This window comes from Vombatus ursinus, unplaced genomic scaffold, assembly GCF_900497805.2.
Source record: "Vombatus ursinus unplaced genomic scaffold, bare-nosed wombat genome assembly UNPS02012602.1, whole genome shotgun sequence".
NCBI lineage: Eukaryota > Metazoa > Chordata > Mammalia > Diprotodontia > Vombatidae > Vombatus > Vombatus ursinus.
Window position 1 is genome coordinate 2,983,337 of NW_020952380.1, and position 20,666 is coordinate 3,004,002.

A 20,666-nucleotide genomic window follows, 5' to 3' on the forward strand; every position below is an offset into this window, starting at 1 on the left:
GTAACTGCAGTAGCCCTGTCACTCACATTTACATGGTGTGTTAAATGAATCTATAAATACTGTACATTGAGTACATGATTACATTTGATAATTTATATAAAAAGGAGCTTTCGTGTAGACATCAGAATTGGAAACACAGAGTTGTAAATATTCTCAGAGACCATCTAATCCAACCTGTATCTGAATAAGAATCCTTTCTCATTCTCAACATACTCAACCAGCCTTTGCTTGGAGACCTCCAGGGAGAGGGAACTTCCTACTTATAGAGGTAGCCCATTCCACTGTTATATAGCTCTAATTGTTGGGAAGATTTTCCTTATATCAAGTCTAAATTTGCCTCTCTTGCATCTTCTACCCATTGCTACAAGTCTGCCTTCTAGGGTCAAGAAGAAGAAATTTAAACCCTCTTCCCCATGATAACCCTTCAAATGCTTGAAGACAGCTGTCATGCATGGCCTCTCTAAATCTTTCCTCTCTTGGCTAACCTTCCCCACAGTTTTTTACCTTTAGAGAATGATCTCAAGATTTTTCACTATTCTGGCTAATTTCCTCTGGATATTCTCCATCTTATCAATGTTCACTCTAAAATGGGGCACTCAGAACTGAATGCAATACTTCAAATGTAGTCTGACCAGGGCAGAGTACAGTGAAACTATTACTTTCCTAATTCTGGATGCTATGCCAATCTATGAAGCTTGAGATTTCATTAGCTTTCTTGGCAGCCACATTACTATTAACTCTTACTGAACCTGCAGAACACAAAACCTCCCAGATCTCTTGCAGATGGACTGATGTCTAGTTATGCCTCTCCCACCTTTTACTTGTGAAACCGATTTTTTTAAAAAGATCAAGTGTCTTTACATTTATCCTATTAAATTCCATCTTATTAAATTTAGTTCAGTGTTCTAAACTTTCAAGATCACTCTGAATGCTGACTCTATTCATCCACTGTTAGCTATTTTTTCAAACTTTGTGCCACCTGCAAATTATATAATAAACATGTCATCTACCTCTTTATCCAACTCAATGATAAAAATGTTAAAAAACACAGGACCAAGCACTTTCCAGATTGACATTGAACCAGTGATAACTACTTTTTTTGGTCCAATCATTAAACCAGTTCCTAATCTGCTTAATTTATATGCCCTTATCTTTCTACCTTATCCAGAAATTAGCATAAGAATCTTTATTGTATGTTTTGCAGAAATCTAGGTGAAGTACGTTTACAGCATTCCTCTGATCTACCAAACTGTGTCATTAATGTGGAATGACCTTGATGAATCAAAACTGGATTTTTGTGATCTCCGCTTTCTTTTCTACATGTCAACTACCACATTTTTAGAACTGTGTAAGGAGTTGAAGTCACTTAGGCAGCTTTGTGGTGAAATGGATGGAGTGCTGGACCTGGAATATAAGTTCAAATCCAGATTCAGAAGCAAGTCAATTAATTTTTGCCTGCCTCAGTTTCCTTAACTGTAAAATGGGAATAGTAATGGTGCCTAGAGGGTTGTTGTTAGGCTGGTGAGATAGAATTTGCAAATATAATATTTGCAAAGTGTTTTTTAAACCTTAAAGCACTATATAAATACTAGCTATAAAGTCAAGTTTGCTAGTTTCTTAGTAGATTCTATCCTTTTCTTTTCCTTTGAAGACTAAGGAATATTTATCCTCCATTCCTGCAGAACTTGTTCCATGCTTCAGAGGTTATTGACTATCTCAGCAATCCCACCCACCAGTTTTTTCAGTACTCTGATATAGTTCATCTGGTTTTGATGCCTTAAGGGAGTAAGGGCAGTTTTTGTTCACTTATGTTGGGACATAAGACTTGATCTGTTCTGTTCCTAAAGGATGGGAAAGATTCCTCCAGTTAGACAGTAGTGAGGGAGGGTAGACTTCCAGGGTATATTAAGCAAACCCAGTCTTTTTTATGCAAAGGATGCCTGTAAGGGAGTCTGACCCAGATGTTTAGAGTAGCAGTTTGAGGCAAGATTGGGGAGGGCTTTGAAGATCACAAAAGGGAATTGTACTTTCTCTTGTAGCTAATACAAAGCCACTGAAGGTAAAGTTTATTTAATAAACAGTGGGAGACCTTCCCCCCCTTTTTTTTTTGCAGGTGAACAGCAAAGTCAAAGTACAGAAAGAAACAAATAATTATGAAAATATACTTTGGAGATTCGCATTAAATGGGTATTTACTTTCAAAAACACCTAATCATTCCTGGATTTTAATAACCATCGTGCCCTAATTAAAATGTAAATTAAAAGTTACAATGAGAGCTCCCAAGTGAGAACAGGGTATATGGGGAAGGGGGGGAGGAAGAGAAGGGGAGTGCTTTTTTAAATTCACAAAGTTGACAATTGGCATGAAGATCTACTAGAAAATTGAAAAGGAGAGCGGAGAACCAACCGAAGGGCAGTCCCAGGATCTTGCCCTCCACCCCAAACCCTCAAGGCTTCCAGCACCCCACCACATCCCAGAAATCGAATGACTTTCGGAGCCTACCAAAGAAGTTTGTCTTTCCTCGGTCGCCGTCTCCGGTGTCTTTTCGTAACCAATCAGGATGCCGGGCATGTGGGCGAGCAGGCCGGAAGAGGCGGGCCCAGGGATTGGGCGCGAGGTAGAGTTGCGGCCTCTCAGCTATGGAAGAGATCTTTGCCAAGTTTGTGTCCCAGAAGATCAGCAAAACCCGCTGGCGGCCGGTGCCCCCCGGGAGTCTGCAGCCCGCCGAGACCTTCGCCACCGGCTCTTGGGACAATGAGGTATCCTCCTCTCCCTTGTGTCATGGCTGCCAGGTTCCCGCAAGTCCGCTCCCCCTTCCCATCCCGCCGCATCTTATCCTCGTGCTTTCTCGATGGAGCCCGGCCGACCCCACCCCCTTCCACCGCCCACCACTCTACCCACGCACGCAGGACAACCCACGAGCTTCTCGCTCTCTGCTTTGGGCCCATTCTGAAAGGACCCTCTCTACTCCCGTCATAGATAACAGAACCAGGAGGGATGTTAGATGTCACCCGTTGCAATTCCGCTCTCTTTACAGATGAGGAAACTGAGGCTCAGGGAGGTTAGGCTTCTTGCCCCAGGCCACCCAGTAAGAAATTTAAACGCAGGTTCTCCGACTTCCAATTTAATTGCTCTTTCTCATCCCTACGCTTCTTCGTCAGAGCAATTTCACTGTGCTTGCTGCCTTCCTATTGTTTGCTATTAGAAATGTATAAATTAGGGGGCAGCTAGGTGGTGCAGTGGATAGAGCACCGGCCTTGGATTCAGGAGGACCTGAGTTCAAATGCGGCCTCAGACACATAACACTACCAGTGTGACCCTGGGCATGTCACTTAACCCCATTGCCTAGCCGAAAAGAAAAGAAATGTATAAATTCCGTGGGGGTCATTATCCCAACCCCTACTCACCAATGAGTTAATCCCCAGATAACTAGCTAGCTACATAGGCCCCTGAGGGCTCTTTCTTTTGCCTAGTCCTTCTAAAATGCCTTCCCTTTGAGATTACTTAGAAATTTATCTTAAGCTTATCTTACTTTTAAAAACTTGTTTGCATACTGTCACCCTCATTAGAATGTTAGCCCCTTGTGGGCAGGGACTGAGGGTTGGGTTTTTTTTAAATATTCCTAGTACTTAGTGTAGAATGTGGTGGATAGTGAGCACTTAATAAGCTTGTTGACCTGACTTCTAGAGGTCCCCTTGATGGGGGAGCACGCTTCTCTCTAATGCTTCTCTACCTGTGTGACTTTGGGCAGGTTGTGTGGGTCTCTGTATCCTTACGTATAAAACGAGGAGAATCTGTTATGTAGGATTCCTAGTGCATTGTTCTGGACACCAAACACTTGGACTAGACTGTGTCAACCCAGTAAGTGTGTGAGAGATCCCCAGGTCCTTGTTCCTCTGCTTCAGAAGCTGATGATCTCTGGCCTAGAGCACATCACTGCACTGTTCAAAAGCTTTTGATATTTTCTCATTGCTGATCAAATTAAGTCAAAATATTCTGTAGCTTGGTTTGACCTTCATATACCAGCTGAAGTTCCCAACTTTATTCCTATAATTGTCTTCACAAAGTTTTCCTTGTACATAGTTTTGTTACTGAATCATTTCATTAGTGAAGGACTCATTTGAGGGTTTCTTGACAAAGATACTAGAGTGGTTTGTCATTTCCTTCTCCAGTTCATTGCACAGGTGAGGAAACTGAGGCAAATAGGGTTAAGTGACTTGCCCAGGGTCACACAGCTAGTCTGAGGCCAGATTTGAACTTTAGGAAGGGGGAGTCTTCCTGACTCCAGGCCTGGCACTATATATACTGTGCTACCTGTGTATATGTATCTCCCATTATAAGCTCCTTCACGGAGGGGTTAACTTTATTTTCTAGTGCCTACCACAGTGTCTTATACACAGTAGGTTCCAGTAAGCCTTTGTTGTATAATTTGTGTTCCACTCAAACATGCTGATCCTTGCCTTAGTTACCTTGTAGGGTTTGTGGAGAAAGTGTTTTGTAAACCAACTGTGAGTTGTCTGAAGGCCCACCCAAATGCCATCTCTTTTATAAAGCTTTCCCTAAATCTCCTAGCCAGAAATGACCCCTTTTTTCAATGAATTCTGACTGCAACTTATTCATAACTTTTTAAAATACATTTTTCCATAAGCATTTATTTTCTCTCCCACCTCACCCTGGGAATAGGGGTGGGGATGGGGGTGGAGGAAGAAAAACCTTGTGACCAAAATGCATTGTCAAGCCAAACAGATTCCTGTTTTGGCAATGTCTAAAAATCTGTATCATTCTGCATATGTAATCCATTACTCTCAGGAGATAAATATATTTTTTCATCATTGATCCTTTGGAATCATGGTGAATGATTGATTTAATTAGAATTCTTGTCTTTCAAATTGTTAATTTTTATATGTAAAAAAAAAACTTGTATAAATTGTTTTTCTGGCTCTCTTCACTTCACTTTACATCATTTCATACAAGTCTTCCCATATTTCTGTGAAACTGCCCCCTCCATCATTTCTTACAGCCCATTTTCCTATTGATGAGCACCCCTTAGTTTCCAATTTTTGGCTACCAGGAAAATAGCTGCTTTAAATATTTTTGCACGTAAGATTAATAGTGTTATCCCGATGTAAAAAGGTATACACAGTTTAATTCTTTGGACATATTTCTAAATCGTGTTCTTGAATGGCTGGACCAGTTTATAACTCCACCAATAGTGCCTCAGTGTGTTTGTTTTAATAGTAACTTTCTTATGTACTTACTCTGTTTCTTATAGTTATTTTTCTACATGTGATCTCAAATATAAACCTGAAAGCAGGCATCATTTCTTATTTTCTTCTTATCTCTATGCTGTGCTTGCTCCTAGCCTGTTACAGTGCCCTCCACTTAACAAAGATGCTTAATGGTCTTCTTAAGTAAATGAAAATTCCTTTATAATTTCCATGCCTCTGTGATAATAGTTGTCTTCTTAGTGTCAGCAACTGAGACAATACATAATGATAAGTGAATGGTTCCCCATATATATTCATGGACCTTCTGAAATAGTTACTTGCCCCATTCCCAACCTCCCACCTCCTAGGATTCCTACAGATTGGAAATTACTTGAGTGGTTTAAACTGTTACCAAATAATTGATAATCCAAAAGTGAAACATAGTATATTTGAAATGAATGATTGTCATTTTATAAAGTGGACTTAATCTGTCATAACATAAAAATGCTACTAATTTACAGGAAAACAGTGTTTCACTCTGGTGTATTGGAGATTTTGGTAACTTGAGCACTGATGGAGGGTTTGAAGGAGATCATCAGTTACTGTGTGACATCAAACATCATGGTGATGTAATGGACTTGCAGGTAACCTAGACATTTTAAGACTTAAAATATTATAAAATATTATTTCTCTAAATACATATTCATATGGCCCAGGCTATTGTTCACTTTTCTGAGATTGAGAATGGCTTAAGAAAACCCAAATTTATGTAAACATCCATTTATCACAATTAATATTTTTGTCTGTACAGTAACTTTTCAGCATGCTTTTATTACCTTGCACTTACTGATAAGGAAAGGCAAGGTGCAATTGTTTCGAACTGGCATAGGCAAAAGAATACTTTTGGTTTCCTATAATATACTATACAAGATTTTAGCCTCTTTGAGCCTTATTCTCCTCTATAAAATAATACATGCCATGCCTGGTTCACCGAGTCCTAAGAAAAGTGTTTTATAAACTGTAAAACACTACATGGAAAGCAACAAGGTTCCAAGGATGGAGAGCTGCCTTTAAAGTTGGAAAGACCAGGTTCAAATCTTGTTTCTAGGACAGTGAACAATTCAGTAGCGGCTGTTCTGTGTTGCCAATTTGCATATGTAAGAATTTCTATGCTGTGAGTTTTCCTTGATGATGACATTGTGGGTTCAGATTTACCCCACTCCACCCTCCAAAAAACCACTTTTAAATAATTTCTTTATAATTTTGTTAATTTCTCTGTCTTTCAATTTGTTGTTTTTCAGTCATTTAGTCGTGTCTGACTCTTTTGTTTTTTCTGTGTTTTTTTTTTTAGTCAGGTATTTGGGGTTAAGTGACTTGCCCAGGGTCACACAGCTAATAAGTGTCAAGTGTCTGGTCTGAGATCAGATTTGAACTCGGGTCCTCCTGACTCCAGGGCCAGTGCTGCATCCACTATGCCACCTACCTGCCCCTTCCATGGGGTTTTCTTGGCAAAGATGCTGAAGTAGTCTGCTGTTTCCTTTTCTAGTGGACTAAGGCAAGCATGACATAAGTGACTTGCCCAGGGTCACTCACACTGCTAAGCATATGAGGACAGATTTCAATTCAGGTCTTCCTGACTCCAAGCCCAGTGCTCTGTCCACTGAACCACCTAGCTGCCTGAGCTTGAGTTTCCTTTTTTTTTTTTTTTTTGGGTAAGGCAGTTGGGGTTAAGTGACTTGCCCGAAGTCACACAGCTAGGGTCAAGTGTTTGGTCTGAGGCTGGATTTGAACTCAGGTCCTCCTGACTTCAGGGCCAGTGCTCTATCCACTGCTCCACCTAGCTGCCCCTCAGTTTCCTTCTTTATAAATTGGAAATAACATCTGCCTGGCCTGTCTCACTGAATTGTGAGAATAAAATGAAATAATATATTTGAAAGTACATACTTCATAAAGTGTTATACAAGTTATCATTGTCTCTTTTATGTTTAAAATTGCAGTGTATCACTAGGTAAAATTGTATAGTCCTTTACTAATATTTTGAATCTGTAATGAGCAGGATTTTTCTACTGCTTAGTTTTTGGACCAGGAAAGAATTGTAGCTGCTTCATCAACAGGATGTGTAACAATTTTTCTTCATCATCCAAATAATCAGGTAAATAGCATTTTATACAAAAATTGAACTTTAAAAATTATTCTTAGGGTTTATAGGTTAAAATGTAAATATGTCCCTACTGAGTAAGGAATTACACTTTGTAATCCTAAAACCTGAAGGGCCAAAAAATTATAAAAGTGTTCATATTAGTGTAGACTTTTCTCAAAAGCTAATATTCTGTGGACATGGTGGTGCATACCTATAATTCCAGCTATCAGGAAATCTAAGACTGGAAGATCTTTTGAGCTTTAGAGTTCTGAAATGCATTGGCCTAAGCCGATATTGGGCGTCCAAACTAAGTATGGCATTAAGTAAGGGGGCAACCAAGTTGCCCAAGGAGGGGCACACTGGCCCAGGCAGGAAACAAAGCCAGTTAAAGCTCCCGTGCCAGTAAAAGTGGTACTAGGCCCATGACTAGGTTCTTGCAGATCCAGCATGGTTGAGAGAGGTAGACCCAGTCTTTTTTTTTTTTTTTTTTTAAGATGTTTTTTACCATTAATTAATGAAAGTTCTACTAATTTAAATTTAATAACATGTCATTTTAGTCAGTAACTAGAATAATGTCACTTTGCCTTTATAGTTTCTATCTCTTTTTCTCAAAGAAAATAAGAGCACTTGTTATGTCAGTTGCCATAAGGGATGAAAAGATCTCTTTGGTTCTACTAATAGCACCTAGATTTTTACTTTAAAGGGTAGGTGTTGAGACAGTGACAAACCTTTGTACAGAATACCCCTTTAAAAAATCTAACTCGTTTGTTGACCTTAAATAATAAAGGACACTCTGATGAGAAAAACTTGTAGCTTCATGTAGTAGCATAGAGTCTTATACAGCTTATAGCTAGAAAAGAAAGCCTGTTGAAATTTTTGTTCTTCCCATGCAGGTCATCTTAATGATAGGCACATTTAGTAAAGTCAAGAATGAAACATTTAAATAATGTAAACTATGACTTTTATTTTCTTAATGACATTATTTGTGGGAAATCATGTAATTTCTGGCAACAACATGATTACTCTAAAAAAATTACTTATTTTTGAACACAGTAATCCTAATAATTGCTTCTTTAAGGGAAAGACTAATGAAGTAAATGGAAACATTATGTACAGTAATTTAAAGCACTTTGGATGTCTTACTTGCTTGGGGGCTTTTTAGCCACTTTAGTAGTAAGAGGTATTCCAAGATGAAAAATTAACTATTTGTCATTTAAAAGCATTTCTTGAGAAATTTATCCAATGGATGGAGGTTTGTAAAGTGTGTTTCCTAGTCATCAAAATTATATTTTCTGTGAAATATAAAGGACAGAGAAAGGTTTTTCTGTGGAACTGAGAAGAGAAGTAGAAACAGAAAAACAAAAGCATTTTGTGCCTTTGATTACTTTAGGTATGTTCTAATTTCCTTCAAACCTGGAAGTACAATGTCATGGGAAGGAAAATTTGCTACAGTTTTGTAATTTGATAACATTTGATTTTTTGGTATTGCCAAATGGCTTTAAGGTATTTTTCTTTACCCTTCTGTATTCTACACAGACACTTTCAGTCAGCCAGGAATGGGTAGGAGCCCACTACCACATTGGCCCAGGTAGTCCTTCCTATAGGAGTGCACCATGTACTGGTATTGTATGTAACAGTCCAGAGATTGTTACTGTTGGAGAAGATGGCAGAATCAATCTCTTCAGAGTTGATTACAAGGAAGCTGTGAGGACTATAGGTAAGAAAACTGATTAGTTCATTTTCTTTGGCCAATAAGTATTAGCCAGCTGTGCTATGAACTATTATACCACTGTGCTATGAGGAATACAAATATACAAGAAAATCTCTGTCCTTGAAGGACTCAGAGTTTAATATGGGAGTTAAAATGTGTAAATAAATAATTAAAAGGTAATATATGAATGATACATACTAAATTCTTTAAGGATGCAAAAGAAGGAAAAAATTTTTTGCCTGAAATGATGTAGGAAGACATCATGGAGAAGATTGCTTTGAGCTGGAATTTGAAGAATGAGTAGAATCTTGATGGTGATGAATGGGAGAGTTTAGAGGCAGTAAGAATAACTTGAACCACAGAGATGGAAGCCAGAAAGCACAGTGTGTGTTTGGGAAATAGTAGTTCAGAATATTGGAGATATAGCATGAGATAAAACTAGAAGGTAGTTTGGGGCAGTATGGTAGGCGAAATTGAACACCAGGCCAAAGATGAATTAACTAGAGAAGGGTACAGAGTGATGCTTTAGGAAGATTAATTTGGCAGAAATGTTTCACATTAGTTTGAAAGAGAAGAATCTGGGGAAAGAACAGGATTTTATTGCAGGAGTTCAGAAATGACATGACTGTTTGAACTATGGTAATGAGAGTCGTAATAGAAAGGAAAGAACATATGCAAGAGATCTTGTGAAAGACACTTAGCTGGACTGAGAGGTACTGGACACTGGGAATGTTGAAAGACAAGGAAGAGTCAAAGATCTCAGAACTTTGTGTCTGGTTGAGTTCTGGTGAATGAGAAGAAATAAGGACTCAGCAGTGTGCTCTAGGGAGAAAGACCCCATGATTTGGAGACAAGATCTGATTCAGATTCTGGCTCTGCTGCTTACGTGTGTAACTTTGGGCAGATCATTTCACTTTCCTGGGCTTCAGTTTCCTTATCCATAGGGAGCTGGTTAAACTCAGTGGCCTTAAAGGTTCTTTCCAGCTCTGAATCTATGATCTTATGATCCTACAAGCTAGTTTGAGAGGATTTGGGGGTTAATTTTAGTTATTGTGTTTGAGGTGGTTGTGAGAGAGTTGGAGATGGACCTTGGAATTGGAACTGGACCATGGGAAATCTAAGGACTTAGAAGTACATGTTTTGGTGTTGTAATTATCCCTTCCACATCTTGGGAGTTAGGGGTGTGGTTCCCCCTTGATCTGGAAAATCTACATAAAATTTTTGGCCCTCCCTTTTTACCAGAGAAGAAGTCTGAATTTTTTCTTTTATGGGGTGTTTATAGTACCTTATTGTAAAATGTGGGTTGATATTATACGATACCTGTATTTTATGCATTTCTGAGTTTCTAAGCTTTTTCTGTTTGTCTATTGGCTTTTGTGTGTCATCTGCAACTTCCGCAAAACTCCCCCAAAATTCCCATGTAATTTCTTATACTGGCCCTCAATATCTCGAAACTGTGATAGGGAAAGTCATGATGTGGAATGGATAACTCTATATACTGGTAATAATTAAAGCTGGTAAAGTGAATGACATGTCAGATGAGCATGTAAAAGAGTATGCAGTATTGCAATCTATAATGCTTTATATTTGACTAAATTTTTTTTTTGTAAAAGGAAACGGAGAATTATCAGCTCATGGGAAAAAAAGGATATGCCTATCAATCACATAATGTTTTTACTTAATTGTACTACTGATATTCCCTGAGATAAACTTTGCAATTGTCCAGTCTTATCTGTAAATAAAAACGATAACGAGCTCTGTTGGTATAATTAAATTTAATGTTGTATTTCTTTTTTCTTTCAGTGGTTGGGTGAGTCACGGATGGTTTTTACATTTTAAAAGTTTTATTGTAAAATGTAAAATGTAAAAAACCATTCTAAGCTTACTGGAAGTACAAAAATAGGGTGGGCCAGAATCCCACAGGTTGGAGTTTGCTAATGACTAGTCTAATATTTTAGTTTTCAACTTAAAATGGAACGTGGCTGTTAAGGTGATCCTTTTGTAAACCAGTTACCTTTATGCAATAAAGTTCCATTACCGTAAGCATCATTCCTACTTTAATCAGTCAGCAAGTATTTCTTAAAACATCTCTTCTGTGCTTAGCACTATTCTGGATGTTGTGAGAGACACAATTCTTGTTCTCATAAAATTTATAATCTAGTTATATATACAGATGGATTACACATCTTTAAAAATTCATATCTTCTCATAAAACTTATTAATAAAGAACTAAATTGTGCAATAATATCAGCTATAAGTAATGTAGGAATTGAAAAGGACAAATTTGAAGCCTAGAGTCATTAGGGAAAACTTGATAGAGGAAGCTAAAATTGAACTGTACTTTAAAGAATGAGGACAATTTGAAAAGTGAGGATAAAGAATATCAGGTAGGAATGAAGATTTTTTTTTGTCATTGTTGATGAGGCAATGAGGAGAGTAGCTTGACTTGAAGGAAAAACAGTTGTTAGGAGAATAGTGTTGAGTAGGGGGTGCCAAATTCTAGAAGACCTTAAGAATCATATTATGATAGTCCTTGAAACTGTGTTCAGCTCTCAGATGTAGAACATTAGAAATATAAAAGGGATACAAGAAATTAAAGAATCAAGCATCACCACTTTTTAAAAAGTGTATTAACTGTATTAAAAAGAGTATTAACATATTTTAATTTTTTAATCAAAGTTTTCAGAATCTTCCTTTACTAATAATACTCCTAATTATTTTAAAGATTTAGCATGATTTCATTTTTAAAATAATGGAAGAAATGTGCACTCAGGATTTGCATTTAAAAAAACTACTGATATACAATTTTCTTAATTTTAGATAATGCGGACAGTAGTACGCTCCATGCAGTGACTTTCCTTCGAACTCCTGAGATTCTCACAGTAAATTCAATTGGACAGTTAAAGATATGGGATTTCAGACAGCAAGGAAGTGAACCCTCTCAGATACTGTCACTGTAAGTTTTGATATACAATTTGTTTTCTGTTCATATATCCCTCCACAAATGCCTTGTCCTGGTGCTACCTTGTGGTAGGTGGGTGATCTTGGGTTTTTGAAGGCTATGTCAGCATACGACAGTCTCAGGCTCTACAAAGATTGAAAGGTTTTAATTTTTGTACCTGGCAATAGATTGTAATCAGAAAACCAGCTTAACTACGCAGAAGCTCAACCAGCAAGTTGTTGACTAGGTAATAATAATAATAGTTGTTATTTTTATTGTTATAACTAACATTTATATAGTACTTACTGTATGCCAGGCACTGTGCTAAGCCCTTTACAATTATTATTTCATTGGATCCTCACAACAACCCTGGGAGGTAGGTGCTGTGAGGCAAACGGAGGTTAAATAACTTACCCAGGGTCACACAGCTAGCAAGTGTTTGAGGTTGGATTTGAACTCAGGTCTTCGGACTCACGGCCTAATACTGTATCCACTGTGCCACCTAGCCTAGCCATAAGCACCCCTGAAATTAATGCATGATAATATATCAGTTGGACAACCTCTCTCAGGGTAGATCCTAATCCAGCCACACCGCATTCTTTGCAGCTCTTGTCCATGTGCTATAGACCTTCATGTGTTATAGGCTTATTAGGTCTCTATATTTCATTAAATTCAGTACAGTTTTTAGGTAGTATATTTCTTATCACTCTCACTACACAAATGACTCAGATCTTTTTCTGATTATGTTTCTTGGTGGAGATCAACTTTTTGCATATACATTTTGGTTGGTCATATGCGCTTTCCTCCACCAAGCATCTCTCTTTTGATCTCTGTATGACACAATTTTGATTCTTTGAAGATTGTGGTGCCTCATGTTTTGCAAACATGTAGCAGCATTTGAACAATATTAGTATTAATGTAACAGTTATAAGTAATATGTTTGCAAGTGCTTTGCATGCATTACCTTATGATCTTCAACAGCCTTGTGAGGTTTGTACTGCACTTATTGTGATTTTTTTAATTATGGAAATAAAGATAATCTTGACAGCTCACTTCCATTTTCTGCCTAGTGTCATCTTTCCACTTTCACTTATAAATGCTCTTGTAATGATCTGATTTCATTGTCTCATGCCGGAATTTCATCTCTGTTGCTTTTTGCTCTTTTATTAGGTGGTACTGCTCATAATCTGCTGCTCTCCTACATAATCTTTTAGAAATCAGTTTAAGCTTAAAAAGTTTGTTGCCTTTGGCTACTATGACTTTTTGCTTGTCAAAGAGATCCAAGTGATTGCTAGGTAAAGATTCTGTGTTCTGCTCTCCTTATCATGGAAACTGCTTTACATTGGCTAGATTTCTGTAGGAAATAGTTGTATTCAAGGTCGTTATCTTGACTTCCATTTTCCACTTTTTTTTGTTAATAGCCTATTTGTGCTGTAATTGTATGCCTTATTTTCTCATTGTCGTCTTCTGATTCATATCAAGTCAAGAAACATCTGTTAAATGTCTGCTGTGTGCCAGGCACTGTGCTAAGCTCCAGGGATTCAAAGAAAAGCGAAAATGATCTTTGCCCTTAGAAATGGGAGAAACAACCTGTAAGCAATTATGTGCAAACAAGATATCTGTCTATATCAATATATCGGTAATGCTATAGCTATGATAAATTTTATTGGAGACGATCTCAAATGGGAGGCACTAGCAGTGAAAGGATTGGGAAAGGCTTTTTGCAAAAGGTGGGATTTTAGCTCAGACTTGAAGGAAGCCAGGAGGCAGAGATGAGGAGGAAGAGAATTCCAGGCATGATGGATAGCCAGTGAAAACATTAAAGGTCAAAAAATGGAATTCATTGTTCAAGAACAGAGAGGAGGCCAGTGTCACTGTATTACAGAGTACATTGGAAAGAGTAGAATATAAAAAGATTGAAAAGTAGGAAGGGGCCAGCTTATGAAGGGCTTTAGATACCAAAGAGGATTTTATATTTGATTATGGACATAATAAAGAATCACTGAAATTTTTTGAATGGGAGGTGATACGGACAGATCTGTGCTTTAGGAAGATCACTTTTGTAGCTGAAGGAAGATGGGCTGGAATGGGGCAAGACTTAAGGCAGAGGATCCAACCAGTAGGCTATTAGATCCATCTAGGCATGAAGTAATAAGAGCTTGCATCCAGATGGTAGCAATGTCAGAACAGAGAAGGGGTGACATTTGAGAAATGTTACAAACATAGAATTGACAGGACTTGGCAACACATTGGATATGAAGGGAGAAAGGGAGTGAGGAGTCAGGGGTGACCCCTCGGTTTAGAGTCTGGATAACTAGGAGGATGGTGCTACCACCAGTAATGAGTAATGAGGAAGTTAGAAAGAGGAGAAGGTTTGGGGAGAAAAGATAATTTGTTACTGATTTTGAACTCTGCTATATCTAGTTGCTGGTCTGATTTCTTACAGACAGGTGATTCCAAAGTGTGTCAAGAATCATCCAACCATGTCAGATAACCATTTTACTGAACATTTACATAATTATAAAACAAAAGCCCTGTGAATTTGAATGCTTACAATAGAGCAAGAAAATCACAGGAAACTGTCTTAAAGGCCTAAAAGCAGTAAGTTTATTCTACTCACCAGCAGGCTACCTCCTAATTGTGTTGAAAAGGCCTACTGACAAAGGTTTCTCATTTAAAGATAACACTTAAATGGACCTTAGCCATTGTTTAAAACAACTGAAGTGCCTGACCCTGTACAGGCATACCTCATTTTATTGTACTTCAATTTATTGGGCTTCACAAATATTGTATTTATTTACATATTCGAAGTTTGTGACAGCCTTTGCATTAAGCAACTCTGTCAGCACCATTTTTCTAACATCGTGTTTCTGTGTCACATTTTGGTAATTCTCACAGTATTTCAGACTTTTTCATTATTTATATCTGTTAGGGTGATCTCTGATCACCCATCTTTGATGTTCTTATTGTAATTATTTTGGGGCATTACAAGTCACACCCATATAAGATGGAAAACTCAGTGCGTGTGTTCTGACTGCTCCACCTATCATTACCCCATCTCTTCCTCTCCTTAGCCTACCTATTCTCTCAATCACCAAAATATTGACATTAGACCAATTAACAACCCTACAAAGGCCTCTTAAGTGTTCAAGTGAAAGGAAGACTCAATCAATACAGCAGACTTCATTGTTGTCTTATTTTAAGAAATTGCCATAGCTCCTCCAATCTTAAGCAGCTACCACTCTGATCAGCCAGCGGCCATCAACATTGAGGCAAGACCCTCCACCAGCAAAAAGACTGTTGTTGTTTAGTTCATTCAGACTCTTCAGGGACCCAGCTGGGGTAATTGGCAAAGATACTGGAGTGGTTTGCCATTTCTGTCTCCAACTCATTTTAGAGATAAACTATGGCAAGCAAGGTTAAGTGACTTACCCAGGGTCAGACAGCTAGTAAGTGTCTGATGCCAGATTTGAATTCAGGAAGATGAGTCTTCCTGATTTCAGGCCTAGCACTCTAACCACTGTGTCACCTTGATGCTGAGCAAAAAAGATTACAGCTGCCTGAAGGCTCAGATGATGGTTAGCATTTTTTTTTAGCAGTAAAGTATTTTTTAATTAAGGTATGTACATTTTTTTTTGTTTTTGTGGGGTTTTTTTGTTTTGTTTTGTTTTTAGACAGACTGCCATTGTACACTTAATAGACTATAGTACAGTATAAACATAACTTCTATATGTACTGGGAAACCAAAAAATTTGTGATTTACTTTATTGTGTACACACTATCTCCAAGGTATGCTGGTATTGTTTACCTGGCAGTGAGCTGAAGTCAGAGGTTTCCTTTTGTTTGCCTACTAGTCAGAAGTTCTGTTGTATCTTTATATACAGTGGGCTAAATTTTGCCTTAGGGTACTCTGAACATCCTCCCCTTAAATAGTTGCCTACTTCCCCATTGAGGTAGAATGTCCTTCCAGTGAGGAAGAATTTAATTGCCTTAAAGAAAAATAAATATAACACTAGAAAAGAATCTAGTATCCCCTTGTCAGTTACCAGTCTGTTAAGATAGTTTTATTTTTGGTCATTGATGTTTTTTTGCTCACCTATCTAGCGTCTTGTGATTCTCTCCTTGAAAGAAGCATATGAAAATACACCAGGCATAAGGCTTCTGAGTAGTCCACATGCTTCAGAGACAGAAGTGAATAGAGCACTGGGTCTGGAGTCAGGAAGACCTGAGGCTTAGATCTAGGCTCAGACACTTACTACCTATTGTGACCCAAGTTCCTTGACCTCTATTTGCTTCAGTCTCCTTATCTTTGAAATGGGCATAATGATAGTACCTACCTCCCAGGATTATTTTGAGCATCAAATGAGACTAAGTGCTTAGCACAAAGTCTAGCACTTAGTAGGTGCTATATGAATGCTTCTTTCCTCCTCTCTCCCCATGTTGGCCTCTGATTTCCCAAACTTGGACCAGATTCTCCATTAAAGTTTTTGCCATCCTTTTCTATACCTACCCATGCATTGAAGACACTAAATGTCAGAGCTTTTTTGTCAAGCTTTTTTTTTTTTTTAATTTCTCTGTCTTTAATAGATGTTAGTATATTTCTTCATAGTGTCTTCTCTTTGTGCTAATCATGAGGACTATAAGAAGAGATGACTATCTCACAAAATGTTTTTAGTAGCCTTTGGGTGTACATTGAAACAGCTTTGGCAGCTCTTTTATCCCTCTCCAAGGATGACCTTCAAAACTTTCTTCTGTTTAACTGCAGTTTCCATATGCTTTCAGTTTTATTTAACAATAATGCCAATATGGAATTGGTTATTTTCTCTTAAAAACATGTTAACTTGTTGTTAGACAGATTTCTCATATTTAGAGTGAATATTTATAAACAGTTTAAAAACTTTTATTTTTAGCAAGCTGTACTACCTTTTCTGCCACTTTGTCATTGCCACTGCAAAAGCAGGAGAGCCAAATGGGACTAAGAACCATTTTAGATTGTTTCTTCTACATAAGTCCTACTTTAATGCTTTATTGTGATGTAGGAGTGACCATGGGTTGTCTATGCCAGTGGGATAAAAGCTCTGGTAGGATCTACCAGAGAATTTGAGATAGGTTGAAGAATTTGAGATAAGACCCTCTGCTATCCAAGGACAAACCTTATTAAATTTGGATAGGCTTATCACCAATAAGTTGGCCGGTAGATGATGGCTTTTGATAATGGCAATGAAACAAAAACCTTTTTTAATTAAATGAAACAGATAAAAATTAGAATTGGCCTCAGTCCTGTGCAAACCACCTTTGTAGCAATAATAGAATACAAGAGATTCATCCAATGACCTGTGATTTGATATGCTACTAGAAGAGAATAAATCACAATGGGGCTATACTTGCTATAGGTGAAACTAGGAAAAAAAACTCAAAACTTCAGCTGAATAAAAAGATATCTCACAGATTCACTTCAGAAAAGTGAATAAAGGAATTGCTAGAATTATGCACCCTAAGACAACAGTAAACATTTAATGGGTCTCTTGTCACTTCCTCATGCACTGGTAATAATGAGCATAAAGAGCCCCTTGAAGGTAAGAGAAGCTTATGGCACAACATCTGCTACAGAGGATGAAGAAGTAAAAAAAAGTTCTACAGAGTTGACAAAATTCATGGTGTAGTGGAAAGATCACCAGATTGGGAGTCAGAAGATCTGGAGTCAAACCCCAGCTCTTTTTGTACTTATTTTACATTGAGCAAGTACCTCAGTTTCGTAGTCTGTAATATGAAAGACTTGGAACATCCTTTCCAGCTATAAATCTTTGATCCTGTAAACAAAACCAACATCTGTCTTGATATTCAAATAGATAACACTAAATCACCAAATAGCATCATAACAAATGAGATTAAGTATATCTTCACAGAAAGAAAACAACTGGTTACCAAAGTGTTAATCTGTCAGAATCAGCTGCCTTTGTGTAGTCAGATGATCAACTTTCTTTTTTTAATTGATTATTTTTTTTGAAGTTAGTTATTTATTTTTAGTTTTAAACATTCACTTCCATAAGATTTTGAGTTTTAAGTTTTCTCCCCCTCCCCTAGACAGTGTGTAGTCTGATATAGGTTCTACATGTACATTCATATTAAACATTTTCACGTTAGTCGTGTTGTAAAGAAAAGTTAGAACCAATGGGAGGAACTACGAGAAAGAAGAAACAAACAAAAAGAGAGAGCAAATAATGTGATTCGATCTGCATTGAGATTCTGTAGTTTTATTTTTTCTGGATGTAGATAGCATCTTCCATCAAGAGGCCTTTGGAGTTGTCTTAGATCCTTAAGTTGCTGAGAAGATCTAAGTCTGTCAAAGGTAGTCATCACACAATGTTACTGTTACTGTGTACAATGTTCTCCTGGTTCTACTCACTTCACTCAGCATCAGTTCGTGTAAGTCTTTCCAGGTTTCTCTGAAGTCCACGATGATCAACTTTCTTAAAGAAAAGATGGAAATGAGCACCAGATTAGAAGATAAAGATGTAAAGCTATTTAGCACGTTTATAACAGCTCCCAGCTGATCTAATTAAACATTTCTTTTCATCTAAATTGTTATTTTCATGAAGGCAGAGACTATCTTCCTCTTTTTGTATCCCCAGGGCCTAGCACAGTACCTGACATAGTAGATACCTATTGATTGATTGATTGATTGACTTTGAAAAATGGGAAATATATCAAAGTAAAGATAATGGCTCTGATTATTGTGATTTCTTATAAATGTTTACCTAGTGTAAAACAATTGTGAGCCACAACAAAGGGGATAAAAGAGCCTAGAAACCCCCTCAACCAGCAAATAGTCTCCAGACCAAGCACCTGTAATGTGGCAGCTGTGACCAATATGGATTTAGCATATAACCATAATGATGGCTGGCATTCATATATAGCCTCTTTACTTTGCATACATTATTTCACTTGGTCTTCACAGCTTTGTGAGGTGGATGATATTAGTATTATCCTCTTTTACAGAAAGGAAAACTAAAACTCAGGTTAAGTGAATTACCTGGGATCACACAACTAATAAGTTTCTGAAGCAAGATTTGAATCCAGGTTGTCTTGAGTCCAAGTCTGGCACTGTCTACCTTGTAGTGATCTCATTTGCAAAATTATGGGTGTGTTCAGGGCCCTTTTCTGTCTCTGCATGTTCTCTTTTGGTGACCTCATCACTTTTGTAAGTTTGATTATCACTTTATGACAATGACTCATAGATCTATACATACAAACCAAGTCTTGCCTCTGAACATCACCAACTATTGGACTTTCAAACTGAATGTCTTAAAGACATTTCAATCTCATCATTACAAAACAGAACTTTCCCTCCAAACCCTTGCCTAATATACATAGCCACACCTTAGTTCAATCTGATATCTCTTCTTATCTGGACTATTTCCATGACCTTTCAAGTCTCCTTACCTCACTAATCCAACCTCCGTAAGGCTGTTTTCCTTAAATGTCACTTCACTATTTAATAAACTCTACTGACTCATTGTTGCCTTTAAGATAAAATATAAACTATTGTGTTTGACTCTTAAAGCCCTTCACAATTGGCCCAAACCTGTCCTTTTAGACTCATTACATGTTATTACCCATTATGTACTCTATACTCCAGCCAAACTGCATCTCTTCCTCTCACATAGCACTCCATCTCCTATCAACTTGCCTTTTCATTAGCTGTTCCCCATTCCTGAAATGTACTCCTTTCTCACTTCTGACTCACAGCATTATTAACTTTAAGACACAAATCAAGCACAACTTTCTACACAAAGCCTTTCCTAATCCTTAGAATTGCTAATGCCCTCCCTAATTACTTTGTGTTTAACTAACTTATGTTTATTTTTATTTATTCTGCACACATTATTTCCCCCAATAGACTGTAAGCTCCCTGAGTACAGGAATTTTTTATTTTTTTATTTTGTGTCTCCAGTGCCTGTCACATATTAGGCACTTAATAAGTGCTTTTTAATTGATTCAGAAGAAATAATGAAGAGTTGCAGAAAGGAAAATGAATCAGAGAAAGCTTGGCTTGACACTTAGCTAAGTCAGATCATCCCAAGGACATTTATAACTGAAGTCTCAAGAAGAAGAAACAAGATAGGACAGATTGTACCCAATGGAGTGGAAGTTTCTTGAGGGCAGGCACTTAAGATTTTTTTTTTGTACCCTAGTGCCTTATAAAGTGCCCAATAGTAGGTACTTAAATACTTATTGAATAAATGAAGTAGAACATATTTTTCAGTTTCCATAGTAATCTATTATTATTGTCATAGGAATGGCTGAATTAAACTTGTCACACCCCGGTACCTAAAACATTAAATTAGTATGTCAAAATAGTACTTAACCTGAGTTTGAAAAGAATAGCTGGACCTGAACACAGAAGAAATCTGAGAGGGAACACGCGAACATAATACTGAGCTTGAATCACTTTTCAAGATGTTGTAAAGAGAAATTTAATTCAGCAAAAATCTTTGAGAATTGTATCATAATTAAATTAGGACTTGTTTCTGCAAATCACTTTGCATTGATAATGTAGAGTGTGTGTATGTGTGTGTGTGTGTGTGTGTTTATGTGTGTGTATCTATATATCTATATCTATCTGTACACATACACACGTAGTAGTTTGTTGACCAAAACAATCCA

At 37.5% G+C, this 20,666-nt stretch overlaps 1 protein-coding gene across 1 annotated transcript in view; it reads left to right on the forward strand.

Moving 5' to 3' along the window:
- Window positions 1–2,571: 2,571 nt before the first annotated feature.
- Window positions 2,572–20,666, forward strand: part of NUP43 (nucleoporin 43) — a 29,841-nt gene continuing 11,746 nt past the window's right edge. The window contains exons 1-5 of the mRNA XM_027857968.1: window positions 2,572–2,759; window positions 5,729–5,851; window positions 7,282–7,359; window positions 8,884–9,064; window positions 11,879–12,014. Coding sequence (XP_027713769.1) covers window positions 2,640–2,759; window positions 5,729–5,851; window positions 7,282–7,359; window positions 8,884–9,064; window positions 11,879–12,014 — 638 coding nt within the window. The 5' untranslated portion in view covers window positions 2,572–2,639. The remainder of the gene's footprint in view (window positions 2,760–5,728; window positions 5,852–7,281; window positions 7,360–8,883; window positions 9,065–11,878; window positions 12,015–20,666) is intronic.